Raw genomic sequence first — 16,280 nt, 5'->3', positions numbered from 1 at the left:
AAGGCAATTGGTGGAAGGTAGGGATAAGCAATCTATCCCCCACTATTCTGTGAGTCTTCTCCTTGCTCCCATTACATGGTTGTAGCATTGAGATCCAAGCCCAAGATCTTGTGCAGTGCACATTGTGTCAGAGTCTCTGAGTATAGAAGGGTTCCCCCATTCTGGACCCATGCTCATTTGTCAGAAGCTCTCCCTGGTCAGGGATAAGAGCTGTGAGGTCTGATCCTCACTTCATCCTTTCATCTGCTTCACCTTAGCCCCTCAATGGCAAGGTTAAGAGCAAAAACAGCCTGTACAGATGACTTGCTGAGGCAGTCAAACCTATTGATTGAGCCCCCTTGTTTGGTTATAGCGTGTGCTATGTGGATATCTGATTGACATGCTTGTTTGAGATGCTTGTTCTCATTTGATGTGTGCTTGCTTCTTTCGTGCTTAGGATAGGTTGGTCCGTGTGCCAGTTAGCTAGAAACCTTAACTTAGGGTTGACTTTGCATGACAACATCTAGGCTCGAGTCGTAGTCTCCCTAGTGTTGTGTCTCCCTCTGTTATCTGGTTAGGCTAGATCCTTGTCCCTGCGTAGGGGGACTACATCGCCCTGATCTTCACACCAGATGAAGTATGTAGGCAGGAGATTGAGCTGATCTCTCCGGGCGCCTTTTTCTTTTGTGTGTGTTGCTTGACAAAGGCTAGGCTCGAGTCCCTGACTCCTTAGCCAGTTATTGTTTGTTTGTTTGCTTGATTGTATGTTGTTTGGTGTTTTGGGTTCGGATGCTGACGTAAGTCCAGTGATTGGCTGTCGGGCTCCAGGTTCGCCCTTTTGAGTGTGTTTTGGTTCGGATGCCGACATAATTCCATCAATTGGTTGTCGGGCTCCATGTTTGCCCTTTTGAGTGTGTTTTGGTTCGGATACCGACATAATTCCATCAATTGGTTGTCGGGCTCCATGTTTGCCACCCTTGTTTGTCTGTGTGTTCTGTGTTGTTTGGCGTGCGTAAGCCGAACTACAGCGGCTCTGATTCTTGTTCCAGACAAGATATGTAGGCATAAGGTGCGATACCTTATCGAGCTCTTTCCTCTTAATCCCACCTGCGTTCCTCGTGTGTGTTTGAGCAGTGTTTTTAGCAACCGTTTTCCTTCCTATTGTGCGTGGATCCCGTCGAGTACGACGGATGCGTAGGGGTGCTAATACCTTCCCTTCGCATAACCGACTCCCGATCCCATTCTCTCTGGTCGCGAGACCATGTTCTTTCCAGGTTTACTCTGAGCGTTTCCTTTCCCTCTTTTGGGATAAATAACGCACGGTGGCGGCTCTGTTGTTCTTCGTTTCCCGCCGGTTTTTCGCGTAATGCGACAGCTGGCGACTCTGCTAGGGATAAAGAGAAGTTGACCTGTGCTGGTCCTTCTTCCCTAAGCGAGTCTCTCCTAGCGCTCTCTAGGATTAGGATGTTGGTTGCTATATGCTGCTTTACTTATTGCATTCATTTCATTTACTGTTTGCATTCAATGTGTGCATTAATGTTTGCATTCATTCATTTCATCTGCTGTGCTGGCTGTGTGTTCTCTGATTGGGGGTGGGTGATACTCGAGGTAAAAGGCCCAATACCCAGGCTATGAGCGCAATCTAGGAAACCTAGGAATAGAGTGAGTCATGGGAAGCGGGTGGTATGCGCCACTTAGCGGAACATGGACGTCACGAGCAGTTCAGACCCTGGTGGGGTATCATCGTTGCATACTTCAGGTGTGTATATGATGGTATTCTGCGAAAGGTTATTTATGCTGCGTTTCTTTCGACTTTACCCTGGCCTAGATGACACCCGTGAGTGGGGAGGGAATGATCATTTTAACAGGTACAGATGGTGACTGTTGGTGACTCAGTGTGTTCCTGTTGGTGACTCAGTTTCTCAGATTGGGTTCAGATAACAGTTGATCAGTTGACTTTGGGTTTCAGATGAATTGTTGTTCAGAATTCGAGCCGAAGTTTCGATCCTGTGTTCAGAGATGCACAGCTTGCCAGTCATGTCTGCATTATGTGCATCATAGCATGTTTATTTTTCAAAAGAAATGCAATGAAAAAAAAAACTAAAAAAAAAAAGAAAAAGAAAAGACTAATCCCTGCATGCATATCATTTCTCAGGTACATTCCAGAGCTTGATTCATTGATAGAGATGGCAACAGTTCCCGAGCCGAAGCGGAAGACCTGTTCCTATAGCTTTCACCGTGAGCCTCTGACGTCTCTGATTGAGTTGAGCAGTTTTGTGACCAGTGATCATCTGAAGGGGTTCATTGATAAGTATGGGGATATTCTGACTCTGTTGAAGATGGTAGTCGACCCAGTGCCGTTGCAGACTCTTCTTCAGTTTTACGACCCAGAGCTTCGATGTTTCACTTTCCAGGACTATCAGTTGGCGCCTACTCTCGAGGAGTACTCCATCCTGTTGGGTGTCCCGATTCAGCATCAGATTCCTTTCTTGGACGTCCCGAAGGAAGCCGATTTCAGGGTTATTGCTAGAGCTCTTCATCTGAGTATCAGAGAGATCAGTGACAGTTGGAAGACCAGTGGAGATGTTGTGGGTCTACCTTTGAAGTTTCTGCTGAGAGTTGCTAGAGGAGAGGCGGAGAAGGGGAATTGGGAAGCTTTTCATGCCCAGTTTGCTGTCATGACCTATGGGATCGTTCTGTTTCCGAGTATGCCCAACTTTGTTGACTATGCTGCAGTCTGCATCTTTATTGGAGGGAATCCAGTTCCTACTCTGTTAGCTGACACTTACTATGCTATCCACAGTAGACATGGTAAGGGTGGGGCCATCAGGTGTTGTCTCCCATTGTTGCTCAGATGGTTCATGTCTCTCCTACCAGTCAGTGGGCTGTTTGTTGATGCTCAGAGCACTTATAGGTGGACTCAGAGGGTGATGTCTCTTACGTCATATGACATCAGATGGCATTCTTACCGGATGGATGTGCGAGATGTTATTATGAGTTGTGGAGAATTCCGGAACGTGCCACTTGTGGGGACCAAGGGTTGCATCAATTACAACCCAGTTCTTTCTCTTCGCCAGTTGGGGTTCATTATGAGTAGAAGGCCACTTGAAGCTGAAATAGCTGAGAGTGTGTATTTTGAGAAGCGTACTGACCTTGTTAGATTGGAGCAGATTGGGAGAGCTTGGAAGTCTATTGGTGTCAGAGACGGATCCGTTTTAGGGAAGAAGTTTGCCATTGCTATGCCTGATTACACTGATTGGGTGAAGAAGAGAGTGAAAATTTATTTTGAAAAATAAATAAAATTATTAATGATAAGTTTCTAATAAATTCAATACACATTTTCTAAGAATTTGTTTCTATATTCATCTCTTAACTTGTGCCCTTGGGGAACAAGTTAGCATTACCCAAAAAATAATATTCTGCTAAAATGTATTACGAAAAATAATATTATGAAAAATAATATTATGAAAAATAACATATTTTAATAATATATTATGAAAAATAATATTTTGTTTTTGAAAAAAATCTGTTTAAATTTATTGATAAATTAATTTTGGATTACCTATATATTTATTTTAATAAAATTCTGTTTTTTTATATATTATCCTACAATAACAACAACCAACAACTCAATATATATTTAAATCTGGAAAAAAATTGCTTAAACACCTGAATGGAGATAAAAATAAATTTGAATCTTGAAGCTTGAAAATTCTTTTTAACAGTGTTAGTTATAAAATAAAAAAATCAACACAATATTTAACAAATAAAAAACGAAAAACGAAAATGCAAAATTTGAGATGTCTTAAAATACATTTTAATTTGAAGATGAAAATTGAAAGCTGAAATTTGAGAAAGAAATAGGAAAATGTTGGAGGAGGAAAAATGTTAGAAGAGGAAAAATGGTGTGTACACATATTGACTTGAGCGTTGAAGTTTTAATCTTGCTGATCATCTCTTCCCCTTTGCACCAGAAACTCAAATCGTAATCCTCCATACTCACCGGTCACTACTCCATATCTGGTTTCGTGACAAAATAATATATATTGAAATTATTTAATTTTATAATTAATTTAATAATTTTATTATTATTTCATAATAAAGTTGAATGAACTTTTAAAATCCATTTTTCTAAATAAAATATTTTTGCTTAAAATCAATTTTAAAACTAAAAATTGATTATAAAAATTTAAAAATAATAATAAAATTGGTTATAATTACAACCAATTTTGAAAAAAAAATCCTATTATGAAAATATATTTATTATTCTTCCTAAAAAATATTTAATAATTAATTATAATAAATGAATCAGAAATGATTATTATGTTAAACCGTCTATAATATACTAAACACTCATAGTAGAAGTTGACTTTCATAGCTATGAGGACAAAACTTATTTAGCATTGCATGATTGATTTTTTCTTTCTTATTTACCATAAAAGGTTCAAGAGGTAAATAAAAATCTCCGTATATGCAAAGAGTCAATAAATCACGTTAAGCACTTAATTACGACACATGTAGTTTTTTTGATAATATGTTTGAAAATGACTGAATCCATCCTTATTAATGTGCAATGAGCATAAAAGGACCAGCATGACACTAAATGCGCATGATAGCCTAATTCATATCTACTTCTTTATTTCTATTTATTTTTAATGGTTATTTTTTGGTTTTTTATATTTAGATAATCAATACATTTTGTCCTGCTAGTTAGATGGTTAGAAAATGTAAAATAGGTATCTAAACATTTGTCGTGGTAGATGTTTGAGGTGGAAAAAAGCTAATTGAAACTCAAGTTGAATGGTATCTATAAATAGTCCTTAGGTATGCACCATAACACACTCATTCACATAATCGAAGTGCGAAGTTTTGGAAATCAATCATGGCTAACACAATGTTTGTGAAAGTTATTTTGTTGGCTATGACATGCTTCGTTTTAAGCAGTCCCTTAGCCAATGCAGCCCTTTCATGTGGTCAGATACAACTCAGTATAACACCATGCATTGGGTACCTTAGGAGCCCAACTCCAACTGTCCCTGCTCCATGTTGCAATGGAGTTAGAAATTTAAATAACCTAGCTAAAACTACCCCTGATCGTCAAGGTGCTTGTAGGTGTCTCAAATTCACTGCCACCCGCTTTCCTGGACTCAATCTTCCCGCTCTTGCTGCTCTTCCCACCAATTGTGGTGTCAACTTGCCCTATAAAATTAGTCCATCCATTGACTGCAACATGTATATCTCTTTTTCATATTATATCTGATTTAGAAAATGTGAAGTTTTCATACATATTTGTTTTTCATAGAAAACTAATGTCAACTTCATTTTGCAGAGTGAAGCACTGAGCAGCTTGCAGGTCATGCGCTTGATGAATAAGTATTTATTGGTTTGTGATGATAACCAAGAAGGAATAAAGATGTCTTCACTTATCTTGTTGCAACCGAATCCCCTATAGGGGATCACTATGTTTACTTTGTATTTCAATAATAATTAAAATAAAATCTATAATGTTTAATTCAAAATATTCATTATCCACTATCACATTTGGATTACAATAGCACTTTAATATGATCTTGAAGCTCCCACAGTTAAATGTTTTGATTTACTATAATATTTTAAGCGCTGTTATAATAATAGATATGGGAAACAACCTAACAAAATACATAACAAAGGTATTTATATATGCCAGTGAGGGGTCCCTAAAACAAAGAAGATAGCTAGATGGTCTACACAAACAACCTGAAAAATAAAAAGTGAACACAAATACCATGCTAACAGAAGATACTAACAACAAAATCCTCGTCCCATAATGAAAACTTTCTAGAACTCAAGCCACCTCAATCACCATCAACAGAAACAAGGATTTTCAAGAGTGACACCAAAACCACGATCAAATTTAAAACCAAGTCTTCAGAATCACCATCTTTAGAAACAACATTACAACAAAAATATATGTTATGTCAAACACGAATGAAAATTTACTTTGGTGATGTAAGTCAGGTAACGAAAGACGTTATAAAAATTTATCCCCTTTACCCCTCAATTTCTGAATAGTCGAGGAGATATTTGAAATGTTTATTGATTTGATCCGCAACAAAAACATTTTTTATATTTTCAAAACTCGTGTCACATACCTCTCGATTTATGATCAAAATCGAGAAAAAATATTTGTTAATACAAATTAAATTGTTTACATAGAATATTAAATTAAATTTCTAACAAATTATATTATTTACACAAAATATTATATTACATTGTTTAAGAAGAATATTAAAGTAAAAGTATATAATAAATTTTGAATTTGATTCATCGTCATCACTGTAGGTGAAGAACAAATGTTGGATCATCATTTCATTGAATCTTTGGGAATATCAAATATTGGATCTTTTATGCATTTTTTCGGATATAAAATAAAAAAGGGTTAGATAAATAAAATAAATATTTTGTTATATGATTATTTAAGAATATAAACGTTAAACCCAAATATTTGATCCTTAAACCCAAATATTTTTCCTGTATTTCAATCCATAATAGAAAACAATGTTTCAATGTTTCTAATATAAAACAAATAAGTTTCAATAATTTTATGACAAATGCTTTCATGATCAATTTTTTATATTCATAATGCTTTTATAATGTGAATATCTTTTAGGTTTTATGTGTATCACTAATGAGGGTGTCTTGAGCGTTGATACTCACTAAATAGACGACATAGATTTGTTTAAGGATTATGAAGAAACTCTATAAACACACTTATATTTCTCTTCGGTTTTAATCTCGGTTTCTAAGTATTTATTGGTTTGTGATGATAACCAAGAAGGAATAAAGATGTCTTCACTTATCTTGTTGCAACCGAATCCCCTATAGGGGATCACTATGTTTACTTTGGATTTCAATAATAATTAAAATAAAACCTATAATATTTGGTTCAAAATATTCATTATCCACTATCACATTTGGATTACAATAGCACTTTAAAATAATATTCAAGCTCACACAATTAAATGTTTTGATTTACTATAATATTTTTCGCGCTGTTATAATAATAGATATGGGAAACAACCTAACAAAATACATAACAAAGGTATTTATATATGCCAGTGAGGGGTCCCTAAAACAAAGAAGATAGATAGATGGTCTACACAAACAACCTGAAAAATAAAAAGTGAGCACAAATACTATGCTAACAGAATATAATAACAATAAAAACCTCATCCCATAATGGAAACTTTCTAGAACTCAAATCACCTCGATCACCATCAACATAAACAAGGATTTCCAAGAGAGAGGTCAAAACCATAATCAAATTTAAAACCAAGCCATCAGAATCACCATCAATAGAAACAACACTACTACAAAACATACATGTTGCACCAAACATGAATGAGATTTTACTTCGGTGATACAAACGATGTAACGAAGGACGTCATAAAAATTTGCTATTTTATCCCTCAATTTCTGAATAATCGAGAGGATATTTGAAATGGTAATAGATTCGATCCCCAACAAAAATATTTTTTATATTTTTAAAACTTATGCCATATACTTCTCGATTTATGGCCAAAACGAAGGAAAAATATTTTTTTAATATAAATAATATTTTTAATACAAATTAAATTAATTTATTACAAACTATATATATTTTGAGGAAGATCAAATGTTGGATATTTTATGCATTTTTTCTGATATAAAAAAAAGGTAAGATAAATGGACGATAAAGATTTGTTTAAGGCTAGCGAAGAAACTCTATAAATACACTTATTTTTCCTTTCGGTTTTAACATCGGTTTCTAAAAGAAACAAGGTAATTGATGACTTCTATTGCCAAAAAAATAGTGAATGGAAAAAAATGAAGTAACATGTATTGTTTACTTTTTAATAATCATTCACCAACTTCTTTGTGCGTTGCAATATGATTAAGAATAAATTTCTCAATGTTGTCAACCGAAGAAATCAATATATATTATAGAAAGTTTTCTTTGATTAACAACATTGAAAAGTTATTCCATTAAATATTGACGTGAACAACAACAATAACAACAACAACATTATTACGTGAGATAAATTGTAAGAATAGAAAAATGATTTGTTAAAGGTTAGGTTTAGCATAAAACTTAGTGAAGAAATCCTTTTATAATAAAACATGTGTATGATACCCCTCGGTTATTTGAGAAACTGAGAGAATATAATATTTAATAAAAAAGCTTAAGTAATAAGAACACTACAACAAATAACGCTTTTCATGACAAAACTTTCATCATGAAAAATATAAAACCGAGGTTGTATGTAACTTAGCTGAAGAATTTGAAGATCTCAAGCCAGACGCTGACCTGGTCAAGGTTCTCACTGAAGATTCTGATTTCAGCTTTGTGTTTCTTATCTTCATGCTTCATCAACTTTTCATCAAAAACCAATGAATTTGAAGATAAGATCAAAGTTGATACATGATCAAATAATACATAGTACAAATCAAAAATATTTTTTCCATCTTTGAAAACATCGACGAAGGACAATATTATTCATCATACATTTCACTAATTCGTTAGTTGACAACTTCTTTTAGGTATCCCAGATTTGCCCCCCAACGGTCTCTTTCTTATGCTATATAGGTAGGACTTGGAGACTAGAAGAAAATGCTAATGCTGCTACAACATTTTACAAGATTATTTCTACGTGAAAAGCTCTTTAATTTATGCATACTTTTCTTTAAGTGATTGCATTTCATTTGTGTAAAATATGCTTTTGTAGAAGCAACTTGTAACACAAAATTTGTATTCAAACTTGTTTGTTTCATTTCCTTAAGGAGACTAAGTTATATTTGGATACCTGAGAAGACAAAGAAAATTGTTCTTCGTGATTTCTTTAAGGAGACTAAGTTATAGTCAGATCCTTGAGAAGACAAAGAAAGTTGTTCTTTGTGATTTCATTAAGGAGACTAAGTTGTAGTCGGGTCCTTGAGAAGACAAAGAAAGTTGTTCTTTGTTATTTTTGTAATTTGTTTGTTTATAGTGGATTAAGTAATTGTGTATAAGGAGAAATAACCTTGGTAGGTGGACTGGAGTAGCTTTGATTTCAAGCAAACCAGGATACAAATCCTTGTGTCTTTCTCTCTTTGTTCTTTTGATTATGTGGGTTTTTTGAGTTGGAGAAAATATTTTGTTTTTTAAAACCCAATTCACACCTCCTTTCTCGTATTTTTTACACCTTTAACTCCCTTCACGTGGATGTCAAATGTCTTCTATTCCTGAGGTGCTCTCACCGCTAAGAAGGTTGTCACTATTGTCTCGGTGCTCAGAATATTCCTGAGTGGGAGAAGATGGAACTCGTCTCCGAAATTACTCAAAGTATGTTCAAGGACGCTTCTTTATTTTCCCTTGTTTCTGCTAGAAGGCCATACGTCTTGGCTTCAATTAATCCAACCAAGGAAAGATACACTTGGAAAGGGAAATGTGAAGCTATGGAAATGAGGTGATATACTCTATAGGAATAGCTTTTTGCACTGTAGGAGAAGGTCAAGGTTGTTGATTTTTTGCAAGAGGAGGTAAAAATTCATGGCTCCCCTAATACTTTGGTTTCTCGGGTAAATAAGCTAGACGATTCCCTCCAATTGGTGGAGAAGCGGTACCAAGACGCTTTTGATGTTGTTGAAGAGAAGGCTCGACAAGCAGATGAACATGTTGAGACCCGGAAAGCCCTTAAAGACGAAATTGCTGATATGAAGCAGGTGCTCTAGGATTCCCTTCAGTGGACTATGTTGGTCGTTCCTGGGATTCATGATAGGGTAATAGGGCAAGCATGGAAGTTTTTTCCTAATGTAATAATTTCAATCGAGGCAATTAACTTATTTCAGCCTGCTCTCGAGGTGACTCAGAAGGGTGATCCTGGTACCCCGGCTTTAGAAGCTTCAACTTGACTTTATTTTTACTTTGTATTTTTTAATTTCTTTCAACATTTCCCGGGATTTTGTGCCTTGGTTTTAATAATTATTAACATTTATATAAATTTTGCCTCATTGATTGATACATTCTTTATCTTAGAGCCCTGCTCTTGGCTCCATTTTATTATTATTTGTTATATTGCACTTTGGTTGTTTATAAATTACTCTGAAGCCGAGGCTTGCCTATTATCCTTGCAACACAAAGTTTGTGTGTCCCGACGGTATCACCAATGTTTATTGGGGTAGCCTTGAGTCCGCTCCATGATAGTTTTAAGGTGATGTGAACTTTTATGAATAGCAAATAAAATAAGAGAATTTTATTGCAACGGATTTACAAATGTGTTCTCTCAGATTTTCTGATTTTTGATTTGTAATTTGGCATACTTTATGATGTTAGCTACCATTTTTGGTTTCTATGTTTTTTTTTTTTTTTTTTATATAAAACAGAGCAAAGTTAAATCCCTAAGTCCTTGAAATGGTTAGTACAATGTTATGATGTCATGATGTTATGATGTTATGATGTTATGAGGTTAAATAAATAACAGGCACAAGCAAGTCACACAACCATCATTCCTAGGTTTTAAGGCTTGCATGAGTTCCATAGGTAAGTACCCTCCCCACTGAAGTTTGGTTGGTTCAACCTGTCCTAGAATAGTAACCGGTTTCTATAAGGATCTCAGATCATCGACCTTTCTTTAAGTCCGCTTCAGTGCAACACCGAGTGGTTGACCGAAGCTTCCCTAAAGTCCAATCTCAAAGAGTGTAGTATCGAGTCTCAACCAACTCCAGTCGGAACCGAAGCCAGTTATCTCACTACTTTCTAATGGCCAGGATGAGTCAATTAGGGTTCTAAAGGTCTGGTTAATGCTTTTATGACACCACGCGAATGCCAAATATTTCCTCAACTAACATGAGGAACATCAGGACATCCAAAGTGCCACATTAACCGTAGCCATCATTTTGACCATTCCAGTATACGCCGGACAGTCGCGATGATCTCTTGCTACTTACCTAAGGTACACTAGATCCGGGTGTAGGATCTTTCACTCAAGCATAACATACCCAAGCAATCCCTTAAAAGTAAATCAGACAATTTTAAATAAGTGATCTTGTTTTTTAAGGTAACCTCTCTTTTTAAAGAGTCCCCAGCAGAGTCGCCAGTTCTGTCATACGGTGAACTGACTTGGGGTTTTGCTTTTTATCGCAATGTCGCGGATAGCAAGAGTCGCCACCGACTTTTCTTTTATCCAATAAGGAAAGGTGGAAAAGAACAGGAAAGACCTCAATAGATTTTGGGTTCGGGAGGTACATTATACAAAGGGAAGGTATTAGCACCCTTTGTATCCATGGTTATCCATGGGCTCTTAATTGCTGGATCACTTATATTTTTGTCTGAAAAAAGTGTTGGTGAATTGCTTAAAAAAATGTTTGAAAGAGAGTTTAACTTTGTAATGATTCTCGTATGAATGTATACGAAGTATTTATCTCGTTTGATTTTGAAAGCGGTTTAGAAAAGGTTTTGAAAAGAGAGTTTAACTTTGTAATGATTCTCGTATGAATGTATACAAAGTGTTTATCTCGTTTGATTTTTGAAAACGGTTTAGAAAAATGTAACTTGGTAATGATTCTAGTATGAATGTATACCAAGTGGTGATTTTCTAGGATTTGCAAAGTGTGAGGGGTGGAAAAGGTTTTAGGTTATGATCCAGCAATTGAGAGTTATACCTTCCTAAGGTCGTTATGGGCTTTTCCTATCCTTATGAGGGTAAAACTGTCCTTACTATTGAGAAGTAAGTAGTTTTATCCTTTGGATGTTTAAGGGTCATCGTAGGGTCATCGATTGGTCATTGAAGGCAACAGTTATGAGGATACCTTAGCATTCGAAGGGACGATCATCATTTAACCGTAGGCTACACCGAAGGGTCATCGAGGGACAAAATCGTATTTCCGAAGGCAACATCCGAGGGACCATGATTTATTTTATGATGATTTAACCGAAGGGTCTTTGCTAAGTGTATCCCTACATTCGCGGGACATGACCGTTATACCGTAATGTCGTAAGGCAAAAAAGAGGTCCAAGATCACATATTTAAAGGCCATATTTTAAAGTTAAGTAGGTAATTAGGATGAGCCTCCACATTAAAATCAATACATTAAAATTACATTAAAATTAATTATTAAAATTAACACATTAAAATTAATTATTAAAATTAACACATTAAAATTAATTAGGCAATTTAGGGTGAGCCTCCACAATGGTATCCCACAAATAAAGTGGAAGACCTAACGGCAATCTTTTCCTGGGCCATATGAACCTTTGCAAAATTCAACAAACGGGTTAGTATACCAAAGCAGGGTGTAATCGAGGAGTTGCACCAAAGCAGTAATAGTATCAGGTAAACAAAGCATGGTTATAATAAAACAGGTCAGAAGGGCAAAGATCAAAACAGAACGAAAAAACAGCGGCATCCATTACAACAATTCAAGGTATCCAGGCATACTTAAGTCTACATACAGAACCTCAAATATATTTATGAATTCAATTATAATATCACATGGGAATCCGGAACGTAAAGCGGCGATAGTAACGCAAACCTGTTTGCAATTGAATTGTAACCTTGAATTGGCACTCTTAGGGTTGATGCCGGATTGAGTTGAGCGGTGCCGCCGGCTTTTCCTTCAGGGTTTCCTTTAAACAACAAATTAAAACGAAGGAAATAAACTAAATCCTAACGTAAGGTTAGATTCGGTAGAAAGGTGCACAATAGTTTCCGTTGCAGAAACTATTGTGCGAAAAGAATTAACTAAATGCTAAAAAGGGAATGGGAACTTGCAAGGGGAGCAGTGTAGAACTCGTAATAAACAATGACTAAGCTACTGGAAAAGAAACTATGCAAAAGCAAAAACGGCCAAAGGAAACAAAATGTGGAAAAGCCCCCCTCTCTAGGTTTTCTTCGTGGCTATTTATATATGCTTCAGTAACCCGTTGCCAAAAGGTCTTCAACGTGCGCGTGGATATAGGGCCCAACATTCCTCAAGTCTCTTCAAGTCTCTGAGGCGTTACTGGCGCCCAAAAAGTAGGGGAATGGTGTGACGTTCGTCACACCATGTGTGACGTCCGTCACAGGGATGCGCAAGGCGTGACGCTCGTCACAGCCTCTGTGACGCTCGTCACAGGTGCAATACCTGAGTTCTTGTATTTTGGGCTGGGCCTTGCTATTTGGTTCGTTTTTCCTCCTTTTTGTACCTCTTTTCCTCCAATTCTACTTGTGTTTCCAAATAAGCCACCTGAGACAAATAGGAAGAAAATACCGCGTAATATCCAATAATATAAAGTGACCTGAAATAAATGATGATAAAATTTAATTGAATTAAGCCTTAAAATATGATATAATTTCATGTTATCACTAGGCGAGCGTGTAGCGAACAGGCCAGTTTGGGCCATTTTCATTCGTGAGCTGGGCCTTCGTTCCTTTGAGATCAGTGTCATAAAAATGATTCGGCATGCCTTGAAAAGTGTCTTGAAATATTAATGGGCAAATTTTGGGGTATGACAGCTGCCCCTGTTCAATATTCTTGAACCGAGAGAGTAGAATGGTATGTGCACCATTCGTGGTCTGGAGGTGGAAGATTATTGAACACTAGAATGCCCCGAAAATTTGCGCTTGTCAATTGGTCTTGATGGAGATGGGCTTAAAGATGCCATCCAGGAAGTTTGATGATGGGAGCTTCAGACTGTGTCGTACGTTAGACGATATCTGAAGACATGGGTGTCATACCGGGTCATACGCTAGACCGTATGGTGAGTCATCCATTAGGCTGTCGACTTCGCCGGGGAGTCGGAGTATGCTATATACTGCTGGGGATAAGGGATCAGAATGGATCATACACTGGACCGTATCTGAATACCAGAGTGAGCTGTTCGTTAGGCAGATGACTTTGCCGAGGATGAAAAATCAGAACGGATCGTACGCTAGATCGTCTCTGAGTAGACTGGGCCGTCCATTAGGCTGAATCTGATGATAAAAGGGGGTAGTCGTACACTAGACTACACTTCAGAAATGTACCGTACACTAGGTAGCATCTGAGCAAGGGAGTAGCCGTATACCCGACTACCATTCAGGAATCTACCTGTCCGAAGGTAGCACCTGAGCAAGGGAGTAGCCGTATACCAGACTACCATTCAGGAATGTACCTGTCCGAAGGTAGCACCTGAGCAAGGGAGTAGCCGTATACCAGACTACCATTCAGGAATGTACCTGTCCGAAGGTAGCACCTGAGCAAGGGAGTAGCCGTATACCCGACTACCATTCAGGAATGTACCTGTCCGAAGGTAGCACCTGAGCAAGGGAGTAGCCGTATACCAGACTACCATTCAGGAATGTACCTGTCCGAAGGTAGCACCTGAGCAAGGGAGTAGCCGTATACTAGACTACCATTCAGAAATGTACCTGTCCGAAGGTAGCACCTGAGCAAGGGAGTAGCCGTATACCAGACTACCATTCAGGAATGTACCTGTCCGAAGGTAGCACCTGAGCAAGGGAGTAGCCGTATACCAGACTACCATTCAGGAATGTACCTGTCCGAAGGTAGCACCTGAGCAAGGGAGTAGCCGTATACTAGACTACCATTCAGAAATGTACCTGTCCGAAGGTAGCATCTGAGTAAGGGAGTAGCCGTATACCAGACTACCATTCAGGAATGTACCTGTCCGAAGGTAGCACCTGAGCAAGGGAGTAGTCGTATACTAGACTACCATTCAGAAATGTACCTGTCCGAAGGTAGCATCTGAGTAAGGGAGTAGCCGTATACCAGACTACCATTCAGGAATGTACCTGTCCGAAGGTAGCACCTGAGCAAGGGAGTAGTCGTATACTAGACTACCATTCAGAAATGTACCTGTCCGAAGGTAGCATCTGAGGAGATAAAGGTCTAACTTGGTCGTACATTAAACCTTATCTGAGTTGTCCGAGGACTTGACGGTCTAACTTGGTCGTACACTAGACTGTCACTGAGCAGAATCCGGTCTAACTTGGTCGTACATTAGACTGTATCTGCAGAATCTGACTTGAAGGTCTAACTTGGTCGTACATTAGACTGTCACTAGGCAGAATCTGGTCTAACTTGGTCGTACATTAGACTGTATTTGAGTGGTATTTGAAGATTTGAAGGTCTAACTTGGTCGTACATTAGACTGTCTTTGAGTTATTAAAGGTCAGAATGGATCGTACGCTAGATCGTATCTGAGTTGAAGGAGTCATGTGTTGAGATGAATCAGGATGGACCGTATGCTAGGCAGTACCTGAGAAGTGAAGGTCCAACTGGGTCGTACATTAGACCGTGTTGGGAGTAGTTGAAGATCAGAATGGATCGTCCGTTAGATCGTATCTGAGTGGAAGGAGTTATATGTTGAGCTGAATCAGAATGAACCGTATGCTAGGCTATATCTGATAGTATTTGTATATGTAGTATTTGCAATGAATATTTGGGATGGGCTTATAGATGCCATCGTTAGGAGGATGTCAGAATGAATGTTGTCATGGAGTGCATCTGAAAGATGTAGTTGAATCCTGAATGTAATTGATAAGGATGTCCGTCTGAATGGACCTTTGTTTTGATTGTATCAAGAGGATAATTAACCTGAAAAATAAAGTTAGCTTCATGCTATGTCATGATGCATGAGATGCAAATGTTGTATGCATGCGTGTGCTGTGAAATGATGTAATGAATGAATTATGCGTCTGAAATAACTGCGAACATTGTATGCATGTATAGGTTATGAAATGATGTAATGTATGCACTATGCGTCTGAAACGTTCTTCCAGGGAACTCTACTGGGGAGATAAGTCTCAGTCTGCTGGTCGGAGACATTGGTATTGATGACCCGGTCTCGGCTGGGGGATACTTGATTTCTGTCTGACGATGGAAACACTCAACAGAGCCTGGCTGGGGGTGGAAGAGATGACTAGTCTGTCTGGTGATGCCAACCTCTTATGGGGAATAATTGGCGTTGCCGGGGAATCGAATTAGCAACGGATTCATTGGAAAGCATGGTTAGACCTTCTCCTCGATCCTGAAGTCGTGTAGTAATTGTCATTGTTATTTTATGCATGTATTTTGATAAACATTGATCATATTCAAATGCATATATCAATTCAAGTTAAATCAATGGACGTTTACGCAATCAAAACAGAGAGGGTAAAAACAAAAGCATCTTTTTGGAAATGAAATTGTATTGATTTTGAAAGAGAGCCTATAAACAGGCAATTTGAACACAAGGAGACAGAAATCCTAGTAAGAGGAAATTGTCAGGCAAGCAAAGAGAAAGCTATGCAGAAAAAGTCCTATCGATTCTAATTCCACCACTG

At 37.6% G+C, this 16,280-nt stretch overlaps 1 protein-coding gene across 1 annotated transcript; it reads left to right on the top strand.

The window, feature by feature from the left end:
* Positions 1–4,808: 4,808 nt before the first annotated feature.
* On the top strand, positions 4,809–5,531 carry LOC127127315 (non-specific lipid-transfer protein 1). Its single transcript, XM_051056466.1, has 2 exons — positions 4,809–5,211; positions 5,309–5,531. The coding sequence occupies exons 1-2, from the start codon at positions 4,862–4,864 to the stop codon at positions 5,319–5,321; spliced, it is 363 nt and encodes a 120-aa protein (XP_050912423.1). The 5' UTR covers positions 4,809–4,861; the 3' UTR covers positions 5,322–5,531.
* The last annotated feature ends 10,749 nt before the right edge of the window (positions 5,532–16,280 follow it).

The sequence above is a fragment of the Lathyrus oleraceus genome, chromosome 3, assembly GCF_024323335.1.
Source record: "Lathyrus oleraceus cultivar Zhongwan6 chromosome 3, CAAS_Psat_ZW6_1.0, whole genome shotgun sequence".
Taxonomy (NCBI): domain Eukaryota; kingdom Viridiplantae; phylum Streptophyta; class Magnoliopsida; order Fabales; family Fabaceae; genus Lathyrus; species Lathyrus oleraceus.
Note: the sequence above shows the minus strand (reverse complement) of the source record. Positions and strands in the feature narration are given on the sequence as shown.

Coding starts and splice junctions, on each gene's coding strand:
- LOC127127315 (XM_051056466.1), top strand. CDS start 4,862: ATGGCTAACACAATGTTTGTGAAAGTTATTTTGTTGGCTATGACATGC.